We start from the raw sequence: 21,299 nt of genomic DNA, 5'->3' as shown, positions 1-21,299 counted from the left end.
AACTCATCCTTTATTCCTTCCTTGAGCTGGGCCAACTCTGAATAAGGATATGCAACACTATCGCATATTTGTTGCATGTGTTAAGTAGCCTTTCTTATCTCAGCCATGTTGGCGCTACATCGTCAAACTGTGCAACTGTTGCGCTTAGCTATTGGGTCATATCATACCTAGTGTCACATGCCCATTTAATCACCTAAAATTTTCATGGGACATGATCAGCAATGATTGTGGTTCAGTGAATCAACTTCATCCAAAATCACTTAGCCTTGCATACTTGCATCGAAGTATGCATCTGCCTTCACTCTAAAGGCTTTGCACACCGAAAGTCTTTCTTCTTCCTTCTCTCCAACTCTTCATGCCCCCATAAGCATAAGAGGTTATGCCATGTACTTAAATGATTCTCACACAAATCAACAACATCATAAAAACAAAGATATAACACAATAAACCCATTTTATTACACTAAGAAGATTATAAAAAACAATACATCACATGGACCAAAACAGGCCATTCACCCTCTTGGTGAATGCCTAACACTCTCTACCATCAGTGGTTCTTCTCTCCAATTGAACAACACTAGTATTATTAATCTCTAACCTATTTATATTACTACGATCAGGCCAAAACTTCTGTGCAACCGTCTGCACAAGACTTGGACAGCCAAGTGTCCAAGTAGTTTCCTTAACCGCATAAAGTGTGCATAACTGACTAGTCTTTACCAACTTGTGCCAAATCACACCACACCTGTCCCAAATTTGGAAGCAACATAACAAGAATTATCAATTCCTTTCATTGCTTTCAATTACTACCGGCTAGTTCAAATTTTACATTAACAAATTTTCTTTTTCATGGGAACTCTCAAGATTTTTCTTCATATGTGGTTCAACAAACTTTTATCTAAATATTTCATCATGGATTCACAGTGGTTTTCTGTTTTCTCCCTGTAGACTTAGGTAATTACTCATTTCATTATCGTGATTCGTATTTTGAATCGTTTTAAGAAATTTTTTATAAGTCATTGAGAATTTGAGATAAGCTGGAAAATCATGAACTTGATGTTTCTACCACTACTTAGTTCTTTAACATCTGACTCTGAATTGGTTTAAGTTTGCAGCACAAACTGCGTGTTAATCAGGTAATGCCCAAAACCAAACTGGTCAAGTCTTGTAGAATTATTTTTTTTGAGGTCCCGAGTTTTTTTTTTTTATTGGTGACCATTTTTGTTTTAATCACATTATCCATTTTCGTGTTAGGAAAAAAAAAATTTCAACCTCCAACAAAAAGCTACCCAAAGTCTTGTAGAAACATTCGAAGAACATATTCAAAAGAATTTATGGGATGGAATTTCCGAGCGATTCATCTCATTTCCGAGCGAGTTAACTAGGAATTTGATTCATATATGAAGTGAAGAGGTAATCATAAATCATAATTAGTACTACGATAAACCATATAAAGTTGTGTTGGATTGGAAGGAAAGGACAAAGGATTCCAAATGTTCCCCTTTAGAGGTTATATTGCAAGTACGTGGTCGACTACATATGCATACGGCAATGCTATTTGGCTCTCCAATCTCCACCTCCCTATTATGCTTCCTACAATCTAAACCTCACATTAGGGGAATGGTGAACCCCAACTGAACCTGAATGCGGATCTCGATATGAATGCGAGGCTTAGATTATATGGAGGTGAATAGAGAGGTGGAGAATAGAGAGCCATATAAATTTTTTGATATGTATAACAAAGTGACTAATTTTTATTTTTTTTATTGTTACGCAATGGTCCACATATTTGAATAAGTGGACAAAAACTTTTCTACCGAAAGGAAAAAAAATGAGGACAAGAAACAAAGTCTTATGAGTGGCTTCCGAATAAGGTCCACATATTTGAAAAAAATTGGGATCCATAAGTGGTCGTCATGTCTTGTTTTTCGGTCGTCACGTCCAACTCTGACACAAGGGCTATCTTATCGAGTTGTTCTTTCGAAGAAAAGAGGATTTGACTGAGGGAACTTGTAGGCGTCTGGATGATTAGCGTGTGTCCTGGAGCAACGGTCTCGGATCCTTCCCTTGTTTATTTCAGAGGAAGTAGTTGGTTTCGGCTGTTGATGTGATTGTAGAAGTGGTAGTAAAGTTCGTTCAACTCGGATTATGTAGACTCGATTTTAGACTCAAATTAAAATAGAAAACTTAAAAAGAAATTGTATCCACCAATCTCCAATTTTTATGTGATTTAATCTAGTCAATATTTATGCAACTCTTTACGTTTAAAGTGATTCTAATATTTTCGCCTAGACAAGTAGATTCTCAAAAAAATAGTTGTAAATCGAAAGCATGGACCATCAAAAGATTTAACCTAAGCATGACCCATCAATTGAGAACACAAGCACTTAATCAGAATCATATATTCGATTTCAGTTCAGTGCAAATAATCATAAAAGAATTACGAAAATTAAATTAAATAGAATTTACCACATAATAATTAGAAAAATGGCTTCCTCCGTCCCCTCAGCAATGGGGTTTAGCTCCTCATATTAATCACTTTCTTAAAATATTTTTTTGTGGTTCAAAAGTTGATTATAAGATGAAAAACTATAATTCTGAATGTTTGCAACGGTGTATTGGAGTCACAAAACGAATGACTGACTGTGACAAAGAAGTTATTGTAGCAGAGTTACAAATTTGAGACGCTGTTCTTATTTGCAACGGATGTTCTTCAACAGCAGCAACAGAAATATGGGTTTCCTGCAACTTGATCAATTCGCTTCTGTAGTGTTACAAACTCCTCTGCGACTTCTCCAATAACTTCCCCCAAATTGTTCGTCCCCTCTCTGACTTGCAACCAACCTATATATAGCCAACAGCCCCCAAGTAAACCCTAAACAACTCGAGTTTATCTTCATTCTTATTTCACGGCAAGTGACGAATTTTTCTATTTCTTCTCTTCTGTACGTGTCAACTGGGTCAATCCCACCTCTACAATATTCCAGCAGGACCCTGTTAACTCAATCCTGGGTGTTAAATTCTTTCCTAAATCTTCATGGACTCTAAAATCCCGATAATATTTCTCCATGACTCTGTTTTGGTCTAACACGATGGAAACTCCTTCTTTCTCGAATCTGGCCGCCATACATTCCCTGTTTAGACGAAACAGGGTTATACTAATCCATAATGCGAGAAAAATCCGACCAAATCTCTTCCAACTACCGAATCAGGATACCCGTGAAACTCCACACCTATGTTTCCTTTTTCCAGCTTATCTATCCAAATTCGATCAATCAAAACGAACATTCCAAGCCTGTTACGCTCTAGGAAGTCCAGCCCCATGAAAATCAGCGCTTGAATCTCTCTAAAACTCGCTTGAATCTCAAACCCTAAATCTGTTCACTTCTGCCAAATATTCCCGCCAAAATGAATTTGAATTTTGGGGAAGAAGTTGGTTGCCCTCTATCCAGAGTAGGGGGTGCCGATAGTAGGTGACTTGGGTGCTGTGGAAAAATGTGGGTGCTCCTTAGCCAATTCTGGGGTCTGTTTAGCAACTGTCCTCCGGGGGTTCCCCGCGCAACTTTTCGAGCCGATTTTTCCAAAAAATTTTATTGGACAAAAATACCTACACACACATAAAACACCATAATAAGTACAAAAATGAGCACTATCAATATATAGAACCGAGACAAATAAGACACAAAATTGTGTCTGTCAAATACCCCCAAACCTATTATTTGCTAGTCCTCGAGCAAAGATAAAATTGAAAAATAAAATCCTAACTCACTGACGCAGGCATCGTCGATTGCATTTAGCGTATACAATAAGCCTTTAAACCCCTAGGGGTCCCTAGTGGCCGAGTTATAGTCTCGGGAGGGCTTACCAGAGGTATACCCACAAAACCTTTATACTCCAGACCCTAGCTATCTACGCAGAACCTTGGAAAGCACTAAAGAATATCCTTGATTGGCATACTTATTGACTACAAGAAGAAATACCCTGATGCGAAATTCCAATTGCTGTACACGAGTTTGCACTCAATCATACTAAAATTCATATAAAGTGACAGAGCTCTACTCAGATAGTTGCACTATGGACATAAATATTTGGAGTCAAACCAATCACATGGATAGATTAAGAGATGCATATGGAAAAACGTAGATGGTTTTGATGTTTACTAAGTGAACGGCGTTTCCCATATCTGTCTGAAGGCCTCCGCCAAAATGAACCTATCCTAATGGATTGAGATACTAGTCTGACTAATATCAACACAACTGGAATATACAAGGGAACCAGTGATCGATAATCCTAATTCTAGTTCAACACAACTGGCATATACAAGGGTACCGGTGGTCGACTTTATGCACTTTTTTTTTTTAACCTTTCTTTAACCTTTTTTTTTTTTGATCCGTTTGGTCTAATTGGTCTGGTCTTTTCTTTTCTTTTTTTTTCTTTTTTTTCTTTGTAACTCAATCACTCTAATTCACCCTAGCATTGGTAACAACTTGAATCGTGGGCCCCACCTATCACTTAGAGAAACATGGTTTAAAAAAAATAAAATAAAAATAGAAGTGGAAAGGACTCAACGAGATATGGTGAAACTATCATGTTATTTCTAACACCTGAGCTTTGTGCTTTTATTAATAGACTCTTCTAGATGTTTTCATCTAATCAGATTGGTTCCTCAACTCCTACGATCAAAATGCTTCCATCCACTTAGATTAGTTAGTGCAATCCTCAATAGGCATAAATTTCTAGCATCTGGAGTTTATTTATTCATACTGCAACTAAAAAGTTTCTCCCATACCCCCAAACTTATATCTAACATTGTCCTTAATGTTCTAAAGATAAAATTAAAAGCATGAACAAGGAGAAACTGTTACCATTTGAAGCAAAAGAGATAAGGAAAGATATTACCATGTTGCATGAGATTGGGTTACCTCCCAAAAAGTGCTAAATTTAAAGTCTTAAGCCAGAGGTCAAATACCACAAAATGGCTAATTACCTTTCAAATCATATATCAATAGTCGAAACAATTGTGGGTCAACAAAAGCAAATAAAATTGCCACAATTATCAGACAACTGCACCAAATCAGAAAAATGAACAGACATAGCACATCCTCATCCAAGGTTTCCTGCAAGACAACTGGGTTTTTCTGTTGTGCCCATTTGGGCTTCATATGAGTGTCTTGACAAATTGACTCATTCGAACAACAAGTCTTTAGAATTTCCTCCTGGACAATATCAGGAGGATCCAGTTGCGGAGTCGGAAGTGACTCAAGTAATACCTCGGGTACACTAGGCTCGAATCCCAAGTTAGGGACTTCTAATGGAGATAATTGACCAATACTACCCTCAAACTTAGGGTAGTCAGTATTCTCGGACAAACCTGTAACTATTGCTTGAATTTCTGGATCCTCATAGTCTTTAAAATACTCAAGAGCTTCTTCTAGTTCATTACCCCCAAACTTAGGGTCAAAACTACTCTCCGTAAGGCCTAGCACTATGGCTTGAATCTCAGGTTCCGTAGAGTCTTTAAAGTACTCAAGAGCTTCTTCTAGTTCAAAAGTTCGGTAACCTAACAGACTTAAGAGAATTTCCTCATCAAGTTCATCTAAGGAATCACCAAATAAAGTGTCGTCCCAATTATCCTGAGTTAGATCCTGAACTAAAGTGCTAATCATATTCACTTCTTCTAAATCATCGGAAGGTTGTCTATTAACATTAAAGACATTTAGTTCAGTGGTCATATTACCAAAGGATATGTTCATAAGTCCGGTCCTACAGTTGATGACAGCGTTAGCTGTGGCTAAAAATGGGCGACCTAAAATCACCGGTATTTGAGCACTAGGATCCTGAACAGGATGAGTATCTACAACAACGAAATCCACTAGATAAATAAATTTATCAACCTCAATCAGAACATCCTCTATGACACCACGACGTATTTTGACAGACCCATCAGCTAATTGCAATGTCATTTTAGTCGGTTTCAACTTACCAAGACCTAGCTGGTTGTATACATGATAAGGGAGTAAGTTCACACTAGCTCCTAAGTCAAGCAATGCCTTATCTACTGAATAGTTACCGATCACACAAGATATGGTGGGGCATCCAGGGTCTTTATACTTAGGGGATGTTTGGTTCAGAAGGACTGAACTTACCTGACCAGCTAAAAAGGCTTTCTTATGGACATTAAGCTTACGCTTTCGTGTACAAAGGTCCTTAAGGAACTTGGCATAAGCAGGCATTTACCTAATTGCTTCTAATAAAGGGATGTTAATGTTTACCTGCTTAAATATCTCTAGTATTTCGTTGAAAGTCAACTCTCTCTTTGTTGGACCTAACAACTGTGGATATGGGGCTTTGGGTACAAAATGAGACCTGTCGGGAACCACATTGGAATCACTAGAAATTTTATCGGTTTCTTCAGTTAGTGGCTCCTTCTGGGGCTCATCTTAGGAACTAGAAGGTGGATGTACAGTATGTCCACTATTAGGCATGGCTACCTTATTGTCTACCGTTTTACCACTCCTAAGGGTTGTGACAGAATTGACTTGATTAAATGGTTTTGCACCTACTTCATTAACTCCTCTAGGGTTGGGTATCGGTTAACTAAGGAACTTACCTTTTTATCTTAGAGACTCATTGATCAGACTAACCTGGTCTTTCAATTCAGAAATGGCCTGATTATGTTCTTGTCCTATCCTATTACTAGCTTCTATGCTTTGTGAAAGCAATTGACGCATATTTTCAGTATTTTGAATAAACGAGGTGAGAGTTTCCTCTAGACTTAAGATTTTCTTATCAGACTGATTCTGAAACTGAGTTGATCCTGAAGTATTCTTAGTATAGCCAAAACCTAGGGGAACATTAGAATTACTAAACTGACCTTGGTCCTTAGACCATGAAAGGTTCGGATGGTTTCTCCAACCAGGATTATAGGTTTATGAATATGGGTCAAACTTCTGACGGTTATCAAACCTAGTGTTATTATAGAGAGAATTGGCTTGCTCTTTATTATTCTGGAATTCCCAAAAAGGCTCTACTCAACCACTAGTGTGACCCAATTCTAAAGCTTCTAACCTTTTTGCTATAGCAGCAATTTTGGCATCTGATTCATAGCCTCCTTCTACCCTATTAACGTTTCCTCTACCTAGAAGAATTGTTCTCTTGGGTTACCATATTCCCATTGCTGGGTCTTTTCGGAGATTTCATTCAAAAATTCCATCGCCACATCAACAGTTCGGTTTTCAAAACCACCAGTGCATAGAGACTCAACCATGGTTATTGTCGAATAATCTAAACCCTCATAAAGGATTTAAACTAGCCTAACCTTTTCTAAACCATGATGAGGACATTGGGATAATAAGTCATTGAACCTTTCCAAATACCTATATAACGATTCTCCCTCATGTTGAGAAAATGTGCATATTTGCGTCCTAATAGACGATGTTTTGTGCCTAGGGAAAAACTTGTTCAAAAAGGAAGATGTAAGTTGTTCATATGTTTCTATTGAACCGGAAGCCAAACTATATAGCCACGATTTGGCTTTATCTTTCAGGGAAAAAGGAAATAACATAAGTTTCAAAGCATCATCATCAAGGTCTCTAATCTTTAGGGTACTACAAATTTCCTCAAAATCCCTAACATGGAAGTATGGGTTTTCATTTTCTTTCCCTAAAAATATGGAAGCATCTGTAGGGTCCCAGGCCTAAGTTCATAATTTGCTTCAGTTTCGTCTAACCTGATACAAGAAGGACGAGTAGTCCTAGTTGGGTTCAACAAAGCTTTCAAAGTTGCCATTGCTGGCACTATCGGGATATTTGGGATTATATGCAATCACAAAACAAGGCTGACTCAACCAAATCAAACCTAATTTTCTAGCAAACAAAAAGCATGATGGTTCCACTTAGATTGTTTCTAGACCAGCTTCTATTCTTTCGAAAAGGAACTCGTTACAATCTGAGCAAACCCCTCTGGAATCAATCCGAGTCAAAGTAAGTTGAATCGAAGCGAGGGAAGCTCAGTGGAGCTTTGATACCCAAGGACTCACCGGTTACAAGGCGGCGCAATCACGCATTCAACTCACAGAAACCATCATGAACTTCGGAGTATGCTCAAAAGAGTAACCAATATTTTTCGAACGACTTTCCTATTAAGCTCGTTACCCTATCGGTCTCGTTCTAGTCAAAATTTTAGGCTTAGGTTCGCGTTTGGTTTCGTTTTCCTAAGGCGGGCAAGAAGAGAACGGTGATGAAATCCGAACCCTTATCTTGTATGGCCAGTCCTTTCCCTTTACTATCAAATTAAAGCAGCCGTTTTCAAGTCCTCAGCATATATGCAAATGAAGGAATACAGTAAACCCGCTGACAGGGGATTCGCGGGTGTTTCGAAAAACTTACCTCCCGTACCAGACGAGCGAAGAACCGCTAAAGTCGACTCGGGCCACGACTTCTATGTCATGTACGAACCCGAGGGGCCGAGGCGATATCTTAATCACCCTCCTTCTCTGCACACAGTTTTTATTTAAACCAACCCTTCCGTAGGGTTTAAAAATAATAATGTCCCAGTCCAAAAATAAAGTCCAAAAAGTGTCCAAAAATAAAAAGAAAAATTACAAAAAATAAAACCCTATTTACAGTTTCTAAAAATAAAACAAAATAACTATATACAAAATCTTCTTCTTCACTCCTTTTGGATTCCTCTCGTCTTTCCTTCTTTGGCGATGCTTTCCTTTTATAGTACTTTTTTTTTCCTTGTAGCTTCGCTCCAATCTGAAAAGAATCGAAAAATACCAAAGGCGTAAAAGAGAACAAAAATTCTAAAAGAAATAAAATAAATCTAAAACCAAAAACCTAATACAAATCCGCGTCGGCGGCGCCAAAATTGATGTGATTGTAGAAGTGGTAGTAAAGTTCGACTCGGATTATGTAGACTCAATTTTAGACTCAAATTAAAATAGAAAACTTAAAAATAAATTGTATTCAAGTTTATAAAAAGTACTGAGATTTTGGATTCCACCAATCTCCAATTTTTATGTGATTTAATCTAGTCAATATTTATGCAACTCTTTACGTTTAAAGTGATTCTAATATTTTCGCCTAGACAAGTAGATTCTCAAAACAATAGTTGTAAATCAAAAGCATGGACCATCAAAAGATTTAACCTAAGCATGACCCATCAATTGAGAACACAACCACTTAATCATAATCATATATTCGATTTCAGTTCAGTGCAAATAATCATAAAAGAATTAAGAAAATTAAATTAAATAGAATTTACCACATAATAATTGGAAAAATGGCTTCCTCCGTCGCCTCAGCAATGGGGTTTAGCTCCTCATATTAATCACTTGCTCAAAATATTTGTTTATGGTTCAAAAGTTGATTAAAAGATGAAAAACTATAATTCTGAATGTTTGCAACGGTGTATTGGAGTCGCAAAACGAATGACTGACTGTGACAAAGAAGTTATTGTAGCAGAGTTACAAATTTGAGACGCTTTTCTTATTTGCAACGGATGTTCTTCAGCAACAGCAGCAGAAATACGGGTTTCCTGCAACTTGATCAATTCGCCTCTGTAGTGTTACAAACTCCTCTGCGACTGCTCCAATTACTTCCCCCAAATTGACGCAAGTCACGGATTTTTCTATTTCTTCTCTTATGTACGCGTCAACTGGGTCAATCCCACCTCTACAATATTCCAGCAGGACCCTGTTAACTCAATCCTGGGCGTTAAATTCTTTCATAAATCTTCATGGACTCTAAAATCCCGATAATATTTCTCCATGATTCTGTTTTGGTCTAACACGATGGAAACTCTTTTTTTCTCGAATCTGGCCGCCATACATTCCCTGTTTAGACGAAACAGGGTTATACTAATCCATAACGCGAGAAAAATCCGACCAAATCTCTTCCAACTACCGAATCAGGATACCCGTGAAACTCCACACCTCTGTTTCCTTTTTCCGGCTTATCTAGCCAAATTCGATCGATCAAAACGAACATTCCAAGCCTGTTACGCTCTAGGAAGTCCAACCCCATGAAAATCAGCGCTTGAATCTCTCTAAAACTCGCTTGAATCTCAAACCCTAAATCTGTTCACTTCTGCCAAATATTCCCGCCAAAATGAATTTGAATTTTGGGGAAGAAGCTGGTTGCCCCCTATCCAGAGTAGGGGGTGCCGATAGTAGGTGACTTGGGTGCTGCCGACAAATGTGGGTGCTCCTTAGCCAATTATGGGGTCCGTTTAGCAACTGTCCTCCGGGGGTGCCCCGCGCAACTTTTCGAGCCGATTTTTCCAAAAATGTTTATTGGCCAAAAATACCTACACACACATAAAACACCATAATAAGTACAAAAATGAGCACTATCAATATATAGAACCGAGACAAATATGACACAAAATTGTGTCTGTCGGCTGTATGTCTAGTAATGAATTTTTATCTGAATTGTTGGCCTCATGAGTATCGTTTCAGATTTCTTTTCCCTTAATTGGATTCAGTTGTAAAGTTATTCTCCTTTCCTGTCTTGGGTAAACTAAGATCCCATCGTAAATTGAAGTTGGATGGTTTTTGGTAAAGATGAACTGGAGGCTCATCGAGGCTTGGACAGAACTCCTAGGTCTAGTTCCCCTTCTTTCTGACAGAACGAGTGTTGAGGTAGCATTGACTAGAAGCTTTGCGTCTTTGGATAAGGATGAGTTTCGGTTGAGCCTCGTCATGGGATCTAGTTTCGCTTCATACTTTGTCGCGTTCTTTTCATTATTATCAAAAGTAGGAAGGGAGACAAGATGTATCTTTATTGGCGGTTTATGACCATATGTGTCTATGCAACTCTTTTGACTAGGTCACGAATTTTTGGAGCCTTTCCCAGTTTTCACTAAGTTTATCATGTAGACGACAAAAGACAAATCCGATGGAAAAAGAACTAGTTCAAATGGGATACAGAATGAAAGAGTTATAAGTAAAATAGTAAAGCAAAGTAAACTTCCCGAGTCTCCTTTGATCAGGTTGAGATCCCTTGATCTAAATGAATTTTGGAGCAAATATTCATCAGAATCTCCAAGTTTATATCATCATCTAGTCCTTGAGAGCGGTAAGGTCAGCTGGAAGGTTGCTCATTTTCTCTGTCGTGTTCGTAACGAGCTTCATATTTTCCGGTGAGGTCGATTGCAGACAGACTGGATCCTGTCCATGTTATTCTCAGCAGTTTTAGTACTCCTTCTTTAGAAACGTGTGCGCGATCTATATTTGGTTGATCTATCCCCACTGGTAACTCTAAAGGCGTTTTCAGATAAGTCTAGATGTCGATCAAAGATTTTGCAAGATTCTGTTGAGTCTCCGGGAGTTCTCGTTGGTCCTTATCCAACGTTTTTCAAGGATTGGCAGTAGATTTTTATGAAAATATGTTACTAGAGCGTTTTTTTATGCAGGAAGAGACCCATGTGATCCGAGACACACTAACCTATTCACTAAGGTCAAGCTCGAAAGAGAGAGAAAGTGCTTGTAGGGATAACTCTCTCGACTAAGTCTATAATGGATTTACAGAGACTGTCAGTTGAACTTTTTTGTGTTCCGATTGGTGGAATCTACCTCCTTTCTAATGATGACCGTGATTCAGATCTGTAACTGAGTGGACAACCTCCCACTGTGGTCGCCAAAATGTAGTTAACTAAAATCGTGAGAGGCTAAAGATGGGATTCTAGGGTTTTGAAAGTGAGTTTCGGGAGGTTGAGCACGAATAGTCTTTTCCTAAACCACGCACAATGGTCGCTCAAAGGATGCTTCAGTCACATGGATGGAGGTTTAGGGCTGGTCATAGGGAGGGAAGCAAATGGAGAGAGAGATCAGATAATTCTAGGGTTTGAAGAAGAATTACTCTGAGAGGTTATGAGAAAGATGATCATAGCTTGGAGAAATAGATGACCTATTTATAGCTGAATTCTCTAATCTCAAGTAGGTGAAGATGCTTTCCATGCCGTGCGGACAAGTTCTCCCGTCTCTTCAGGAATAAAGATAAACTAGGTTGAGTTTATCTCATTATTCCACCTCCTTTACTCTCTTCTGCGGTGAGAAAAAAGCCGGGTATTTCTCACACGTGTAGTAGATCGCCAGACCAAAACCCTAATTGTTATCCCACCCATTTGTGTAAAGCTGAGTCGGCCTTTCTGATAATGTGTTGAGAGAGAAATATTCTCATTAGCTGAGTTGGCCAAGATAGAGAGATATTCTCTGTTTTGTGAGAATGACTAGGATGAGTCACATGAAAAGGCATGGAATTCCTCAGAAATCGTGTGCAGAGTGTGAGAGGATCTGAGGCTGATCTCCCTCTCCCCATGGCCGTTCACATATGTCATGTGAAGACCGTATTATTGTTTGTGGGTCCATTTGTTGAGCATGCAAATCTCAAGAGAGATTATCCACGTTTTTGGATAGACATGTATAGTTCATACTCAATTTACTAGCTATGAGTGTGTTTGAGAGGCCGAGAAATAGGCTTGAGCACTAGGTAAGGCGTGTGCCTATCATGTGAATCTTTCCGAGATTTTGAGGAGAGATTTGAATCTCTTCGAGATTTTGTGAAGAGATTTGAATCTCTCCGAGATTTTGCGGACGGCTCAAAATCTCTCCGTGATTTTGCAGAGAGATTTGAATCTCTCTGAGATTTTGCGGACAGCTCAAAATCTCTCCGTGATTTTGCAGAGAGATTTGAATATCTCCGAGATTGTGCGGACAACTCAAAATATCTTCGAAGATTTTCTTAACGGATCTGAATCTATCTATGGTCAGCTGGGACTCAGCATGGAGAGCGAGAAAAGGCTTTGTACGCCCGATTAATGTCTCTGCGAGACTTTGGATCACTTTTCTGTGATCAGCATATCTTGCATAGATGTTCTAGGAATCAACTGTGTGTCTATATGATGAGCCAAAAAGACCAATGTATCTCGAAAGGATGTTCTAGGAGTCTGTGGAAATGGCTCAGAGGTAGAATAACCAGCGTATCTCATGGGGATGTCCTAGGAGTTATTCGGAAACCTCACTAAGTCGAGTCAGATCCTAGAGCATACATGACCAGTGTATCTCGCGATGATGTACTAGGAATCAGTCATTGATCTCAAATAGGGTGAGTCGTGCTTACAGGATATATGTATATCTTCGCTCTGGGTTATAAGTCCGCTGGGGACGTATTTACGCATCTACAGAGCCTGCATGACCAACAACATCTCGTTGAGGACGTATACTAGGAATCATGGAATCACAATCAGCTGCATCTCGCGAAGACATGCTGGAATTGTGGTTGTTCAGGTTCATAATTCTGCCAGGGACGTTTTACGCGTTACAGAACTTACATGACCAGAAGTATCTCGTCGAGGATGTGCGCCAGGAATCACGGCATCACGACCAGCAGTGTCTCGCGGGGATGTATACTAGAAATCGTGGCTAAGGATGCCTTGAGGGCCAAGGGATTAATCTCTCCCGTGAGAGTTGAATTCTGTCTATAGGGTTTAAATGACACCCCTTATCCAAATTGTTAGAGCACTGCTCGGTCGAACTCGCAAGCGTTGCTATCTCAAGCTTGTTTGTCAAGTTTACTTGCCAAAAATATAAGTCTTTATTTCTAGTCTACTTATAGATAAATCTCGGACTAGGATAGTAAGTGCAGTGGAGCTCTAGACTCCACGGCGTTCATCATGCAAATACGAAGAACTACTTAAGGAACTGGTGGAACTTCATCGACAAAAAGATATGTGGAGACTTGAACTTATCTATCACTCTAAAGTCAATCTACTCTATCTCCCATATTGAGACAAAAGTCGTATTGCTATATAGACTTCGATTATACACTTTGCTATTTCGAACCGAGTTTATCTCGCTCATCTATTTCTCGAAATATGTGTTGGTAAGCTTTCGCTTTGGCCAAGTTCATCTTTACTCGTGAGGAAAGCCATGTGTTTCGATAACACACCAGATTAACAATCAGGAAGAATGAGAATGTGATAAAAGTGAAGGATAAATCTCAAATCCGTGAGGATTGAGCCAAATATGTGTTCATCAGAACGAAGCCAAAGGTTTTGAGTTTCATTATTTTCATATGAGAGAAAATAAGCCTCTCTTACACATTTAAGTATCCAATCATTAACCTTAATACTGCCCTACAGATGAGGGATGCATGGATTAAATCGAATGGACAACAACTACCAAATAGCTGGAAATAGAAATAAATAAATACACCCACAGAATTAATAAAGGTAGCCAAAAGGGACAGCCCTTAACTGTTACACCGTGACATTGCCTCTCCCTCAAAATAATCCTTGTCCTCAAGGATGAATTTTGGATAATGCGCCTTAACATCAGATAAAGCTTCCCATGTGGAATTTTCTGGAGAAGAATTTTTCCATTATAGAAGAACCTTCTTGGCCATCCTGCCACCCTGTAGAACTTGTCTTGTTTGGAGAATCTTTTCAGGCAGCATGATTATTGCACCTTCATGATCCAGCACAGGCAGGTTTGGAACTGGAGTGTGCTTGAGCCCAATGTGTTTCTTGAGTTGGGACACATGAAATACTGGATGTATGCGTGCATGGGAGGGTAGTTCCAACCTGTAAGCTACTTTACCCACTTTCTGCAAAAGTGGAAAAGGCCCATAGAATTTTGAGGAAAATGAAATTCTTTCTCAGAGATAGAGATGCTTGCCTGTATTGTTGTAGTTTGAGATACACCAGATCACATACTTCAAAAGATCTGTCTTTTCTAGACTGATCTGCATAAAACTTCATTTTTGCTTGAGCTGTGTGGAGTGATTCCTTAAGAATATCCAGTAAGGAGTTTCTTTCTTTCAAATATGTTTCAACAGTATCAGCAGAAGTGGTGACAGAATGAGGAAATGCAAGGTGTGGAGATACATACCCATAAAGTGCTTGGAATTGAGACATCTTGAGGCTTATATGGAAACTTGGATTGTACAACTATTCTGCAAGATCTAGCCATTGGCTCCATTTTCCTGGTTTATGTCCAGTAAGGCATCTTAAATAAGTTTCTAAGCAAGCATTGACCATCTCAGTGTGTCCATCTGTTTGGGATGATATGCAGTGCCAAGGTTGAGGTTTGTGCCCAAGGCCTTAAACAGATCTTGCCAAAAATTGCTTGTGAAGACCTTGTCTCTGTCAGATACAATGGATGAAGGCAATCCATGTAATTTGAACACTTCATTTAGGAAGGTATGAGCAACTGATGTTGTTGTGCAAGGGTGCTGAAGAGCCAAGAAATGAGCATATTTGGTGTGTCTGCCCACAATGACAAGAATTACACTCTTTTTATTGCTGATAGGCAAGCCTTCTATGAAGTCCATAGTGATATGCTGCCATGGATGGTCTGGGATAGGGAGGGTTGAAGTATCCCTGCAGCATTGGTTGTGTCACTCTTATTTTTCTGGCAGACATCACAGTGAGAGACAAAAAGTACTATGTCCTTGTGAATGCCTTTCCAATAAAAATAGTTTCTTTCTCTGACAGAGGTGGATTGTACTCCAGAATGGCCTCCAATTGCAGAATCATGTAGAGATTCTAATAATGATTGTCTTACATTTCCCCCAGTTCCAATATAAATTTAGTTTTGTACCTAAAAATTCCTTATATGTAAGTGTAATGTGGAGCACTGTCAGGATTTAGAAGAAGTTGAGATATCAGCTGGTTGGCCTTGGAGTCATTGATGTACCTGCTGGTGACATCTTGAACCCAATTTGGAGTAGAAGTGGTTATGGAGTTATAAGCAGCAACATCTGAGGTTTTTCTAGAAAGAGCATCATCAACAATATTCTCAGCTCCCTTCTTGTACTGGATAACATAGTCAAACCCTAAGAGTTTGATTAACCATTTTTGTTGGAATGTTATGGTGATCTTTTGCTCCAGTAGGTATTTGATGCTTTGATGATCAGTCTTTGATAGTAAATTTAGTGCCCTGTAGGTATTGTCTCCATATTTGCACAACCAGAACTATAACAAGAATCTCTTTTTCATAAGTGGACATTGCTGCATCTCTTGAGCCTAGTGGTTTGCTGAAGTAAGCAATTAGTCTCCCTTCTTGGAGTAGAACTGCTCCAATGCAAGCATCACTCTCAATTACAATGTCTTTGTAAAATCAGGTAGATCCAATACAGGAGTGTTATTAATTTCATTTTTGAGGTTCACAAAAGCAGTAGTAGCAGATTGGATCCATAGAAAAGAATTCTTCTTGAGAAGGTTAGTGAGAGGTCTACTAATTGCCCATAATTCTTGACAAATTTCCTGTAGTAGCCAGTAAGGCCAAGAAATCCTCTTAATTCTGTAAGAGTGGAGGGTGTTGGCCAAGATTGCATACAAGCAATTTTACTTGGATCAGCACAAACACCTGCAGTTGTGATAATGTGGCCCAAATATTCCAGGGAAGTTTGGCCAAAACAACATTTAGATATTTTTGCAAACAACTTATGTTGTCTGAGTAATGAGAAGGTAAACTTGAGATGCTCCATATGTTCAGACATGTTCTTGTTGTAGATCAAAATATCATCAAGAAAGACCAGAATAAATTTTCTCAATGCAGGTTGAAATACCTCATTCATTAAAGCTTGAAATGTAGCTGGAGCATTAGTGAGGCCAAATGGCATCACTTTAAACTCATAATGGCCCTGATGTGTCCTGAAAGTTGTCTTGAAAATATCTGAGAGATGCACTCTGATTTTATGGTATCCAGCTCTCAAATAAATTCTTATGAAGATAGTAGCTCCATTTAATTCATCCAATAATTCTTAAATAATGGGTATGGGAAATTTGTCTTTGACTGTAATGTTGTTTAGTTTTCTATAGTCAACACAGAATCTCCATGTGTTGTCTTACTTCTTGACTAGAAGTATTAGTGATGCAAAGGGGTTATGGATAGGTTGGATGATGCCAGTGGTGAGCATCTCATTGACAAGCTGTTCTACTACACCTTTCTGAATATAGGGGCATTTATAAGCACTTTGATTCACAGGGACTGAGTTTGGTTGTAAAGGAATTTTGTGATCTAAACTCCTTTGAGGAGGTTGCTGATTTGGCTCTGCAAAAATATAATCAAACTCTTGAAGTAAAGGAAGTATTTCAGGAGGTGTGGGGGTGGCTGTAGTGGAGGTATATATGGAGTATAAGTGACCCACCAAGCCATGATAATTGGTTGCAAAAAATTTGCTGATTGCATCACTGCTCATCATGGACAATGAATACTTTGGTGTTGTACCCTGTATTGTAATTTTATTGTTTTGGTACTTGAAGGAAATACACAACTTAGAGAAGTTAAAAAGTACATCACCTAAAGTTATGATCCAGTCTTCCCCAAGCACAATATCACAGCCACCCAATGGTAAGACTCCGAGATTTTCCACAAATATGTTGTTCTGCATGGTCCAAGTAACCTGTGGGAAAATACCAGTACTGAAAGTTTTCTCACCATTTGCAACTGTGACTACCATTGGATCAGTTGATTCGATATGGAATTGTAGTGAACTTGCTAAAGCACTATCCATGAAACTGGTAGTGCTACCTGAATCAATTAGAATAAAAACTGTTTTGTCCTTGAGAATACCAGGAATTCTAATTGTGTCACCATTGGCAGTGCCTGTAAGAGCATGTAATGAAATTTCAACATCAGATTGAACTGGAAATTCAGTAGTCTCCTCAAAAATTTCTTCATCCTCCTCAGTTTCTGGGGATTCAGCATTGTTCATCTGAATCATAAAAATCTTTTGCTTGCCTTTAAAAAAGTGTTTTGTCTTATACACTTCATCACAGTTATAACATAATCCCTGAGCTCTCCTTCTATTCATTTCTTCAGGTGTAAGCCTTTTAATTGTAGGAGTTGATGAATTGAGTTTGGTGGGAGGGTTTTATAATATTTAGGAGTGAGGGAAGCATATTTTGGAGAAGTGACAATGGGTTTGGGTGGAGAATTATTATAAGAGTATTGCCTGTTGGGATTGAAGGTATTGTTGAAAGACCTAGTAAATGGCTTAGTGGTAGTTGCTGCTAGAGTCATTTTTTGTTCTTGTAATATAACAAGTGAAAAAGCATCTGCTAAGGTTTTTGGATGAAACATAGAAATAGTTTTTCCAATCTCATATTTAAACCCATTAAGGAAACCCATAACAAAGTATTCTTCACTCAGAGTAAGATTCATTTTCAACATCAGTGTTTTGAGCATCTCAAACTCTTCATGATAGTCATCCACAGAAGAAGCTTGTACCAATTTTTATTAAAATTGCCAACAAAATTTTCTTCAACAGGGTTTTCAAATCGAGCACACAGATGTATAACTAAATCTTGCCAAGTAATTCTATGTCTATTAACCTGAAAATTTAAAAACCAAGTTTCACCCTTACCCTCAAGGTAGATTGCAGCAATATTCACCTTCTTGTGGTCTTCAATATCATTTAGCTCAAAGTATCTTTCACTTTTCTGTATCCATGCTCTAGGATTCTCGCCATCAAATCTTGGGAAATCCATCTTAGGAATACGACGAGGTTGATAGTGATTCCGATGTGAATTGGGAAATCGATTACCTCCATTAAGGTCTGAATGAGAAGTACTAGCCGGTTTTAGTATTGAATCGAACTTCTGGAGAAGTGAATCGAGCTTAGAAGTCAGATCGGAGGAGAAGCTAGTGAAATTTGCTTGTAGTTTGGCGATGGCAGCAGTGTTTGCTTCTACCTTATCATTTACTTCTTTGATTGTCATTGTAAAAAAAATTGGATGAAATTTGAGTGGATTCGAACGGCTCTGATGCCAATTGTTGTAGTAATACAATAGATTAACAATTAGGAAGAATGAAAATGTGATAAAAGTGAATGATAAATCTCAAATCCGTGAGGATTGATCCAAATCTGTGTTCATCAGAATGCAACCAAAGGTTTTGAGTTTCATTAATTTTCAGATGATAGAAAATAAGCCTCTCTTACACATTTAGTATCCAATCATTAACCCTAATCCTGCCCAACGGATGAGGGACGCGTGGGTTAAATCGAATAGACAACAACTACCAAATAGTTAACAACAGAAATAACTAAATACAACCACAGAATTAATAAGGGAAGCCAAAAGGGACAACCCTTAACTGTCACACTGTGACACCATGTTGATTATTTCAATAACTTGAAAATCGCTTTGATGAAAAATAGTTTTTGAATAACAACTATATAACGTCCTCTAAGAAAGTTTCAATGATTGAAATGAGAGTTTAGAACATGTAATCATCTTTGGATATAACCATAGTGTGTTTTCACATTTGTGTAAAAGTCCAAACCGGGAACCCAAAGTATGCGTACCCATACGCGTACTGGAGGCTGTTGGAAATCCGGGACAGTATGCGTACCCGTACGCGTACTGGCGGAAAGTTCACGTACGTGAATTTCTGCTGGAGTTTGGAAGTGAAAAACAAACTCAATCCGGTTACTTAACTACGCGTACCTGTTCGCATACTTAGGTAGGTTACTTTCTAAAATCGGGTTGTTCATGAACTAAAACATTTATATATATTAAGGAATGCAGTCTTTGCAAATCGTGGCTATAATGTTCATGAATCGATTCGAGTGAATCAAAACCGATTATGATTAGATTGTGTCTTGTATACTTCTATGAGATCTAAGAAATTGAACAACTCTCCAACTAGAATATTTGAGTCATTTAAACTAGTTATGGTGAAGTTGAATAAGGTTGATACGAAAGTGCTCATATGGCTAACGACTGGTTAACTATTATTGAACCAACTAAGTGTACACGTTTAGGTACAGTTACTCAAACATAAATGAAGTTACATTTCATGTGTGTATAACAAGCTAAGTTCGATCTAACGGTTGAAAGACATTAGCTTGAATCTAATCAGTTTTTCATCTAACAGTGAATATTGAATGTTTTGTTACCAAGGTAACTTAGATTGCAAACCCTGATTTAGGGACTATATAAAGGAGAACTCTAGCAACTATGAAACCTAATCCCCACACCTCCTGTGTGATACTAGTTGTATAATCTAGAGTCGATTCTCCTTTAACCTTAGGTTTCTCTCGAGACCCTGTAGGTTAACGACTTGAAGACATCATTGGGATTGTGAATCCAGACCTAACTATTTTCTTTATAGTTGCGTGATCTGATCTTGTTGTTTCTATCGTGATTGAGTGCAATCGTAAGATTGTCTTGAGATTTCTATCTCCGATAGGAAAGATATAAAAGTAGTCACAAACACCTTTGTCTCATCGTTTGTGATTCCATAATATCTTGTTTCACTAGTCGATTAAGATTATTGTGAGGTGATTGATATTTCTAGGCTGTTCTTCGGGATATAAGTCCGGTATATCAATTGGTTCTTGTTCACCTTGATTTATCAAAAGACAGAACAAAACTCGTAGGTATTTCTGTGGGAGACAAATTTATCTATTCATGTAGACTTTTCTGTGTGAGACAGATTTGTTTATTAAAGTCTCCGACTTTGGGTCGTAGCAACTCTTAGTTGTGGGTGAGATCAGCTAAGGGAATCAAGTGCGTAGTATCCTGCTGGGACCTGAGACGTAAGGAGCGCAACTGTACCTTGGATCAGTGTGAGATTGATTGGGGTTCAAATACAGTCCAGACCGAAGTTAGTTTGTAGTAGGCTAGTATCTGTAGCGGCTTAATACAGTGTGTGTTCAATCTGGACTAGGTCCCAGGGTTTTTCTGCATTTGTGGTTTCCTCATTAACAAAACTTCTGGTGTCTGTTTTATTTCTTTTCCGCATTATATTTTTCTTATATAATTGAAATATCACAGATTGTGCGCTGAATCAATCAATTGGTAAATCCAACATTTGGTTATTGATTGAAATTGATTGATCCTTGAACATTGGTCTTTGGTACCGTTCAAGTTATCTCTCTTATATTCAATCGGTCTCGCAAATTATTATTTGTTTGATTGTAGATTGAATTGAGAGATTGAGATATAACTCTTTGATATACTTTTCTTAAGATTGAGTCTGACTGTTTAGTTGATTAACTCTTTGGAAGTATATTGGAGTTAGTCCATACAAATTGCATTGGGTGTGGTTGTTAGACCCCCACTTTTTCACAAATTTCACCATCTACACCTTCGTTTCAGGTTTTGTCCATGTGGTTTTCCTGATAAGGTTTTAACGAGGCAACATCTTGTTGACGTTAAATTTTTTTAATGTTGATATTTATGCTCTTTTTCCTTCATCCATATTTTTTCCCAGTGGGTGTTTTACTGGCAAGGTTTTAGTGAGGCAATTTAATTCAACATGGTGGTCATCCAAGGGGGAGTTGT

General features: G+C 38.3%; 1 protein-coding gene across 1 annotated transcript; it reads right to left on the bottom strand.

Moving 5' to 3' along the window:
- Nucleotides 1–14,098: 14,098 nt before the first annotated feature.
- Nucleotides 14,099–14,918, bottom strand: LOC113278740. The gene is made up of 3 exons (XM_026527497.1): nt 14,718–14,918; nt 14,396–14,608; nt 14,099–14,191 (listed from the first exon to the last, which is right to left on the bottom strand). The coding sequence occupies exons 1-3, from the start codon at nt 14,916–14,918 to the stop codon at nt 14,099–14,101; spliced, it is 507 nt and encodes a 168-aa protein (XP_026383282.1).
- Between the last annotated feature and the right edge of the window lie 6,381 nt (nt 14,919–21,299).

Source organism: Papaver somniferum, chromosome 5 (assembly GCF_003573695.1).
Source record: "Papaver somniferum cultivar HN1 chromosome 5, ASM357369v1, whole genome shotgun sequence".
Classification (NCBI taxonomy): Eukaryota; Viridiplantae; Streptophyta; class Magnoliopsida; order Ranunculales; family Papaveraceae; genus Papaver; species Papaver somniferum.
The sequence above is the reverse complement of the archived record's forward strand: the minus strand, read 5'-3'. Positions and strand labels throughout refer to the sequence as shown.

Excerpts from the sequence above, each read along its gene's own strand:
- LOC113278740 (XM_026527497.1), bottom strand. The coding sequence starts at position 14,918 with ATGTCTCAATTCCAAGCACTTTATGGGTATGTATCTCCACACCTTGCA. Across the intron at positions 14,609-14,717 it reads GAAAAGACAGATCTTTTGAA|AAAGTGGGTAAAGTAGCTTA; the intron begins GTATGTGATCTG and ends CCACTTTTGCAG. Across the intron at positions 14,192-14,395 it reads GTGGCAGGATGGCCAAGAAG|CTATTTGGTAGTTGTTGTCC; the intron begins GTTCTTCTATAA and ends TTCTATTTCCAG.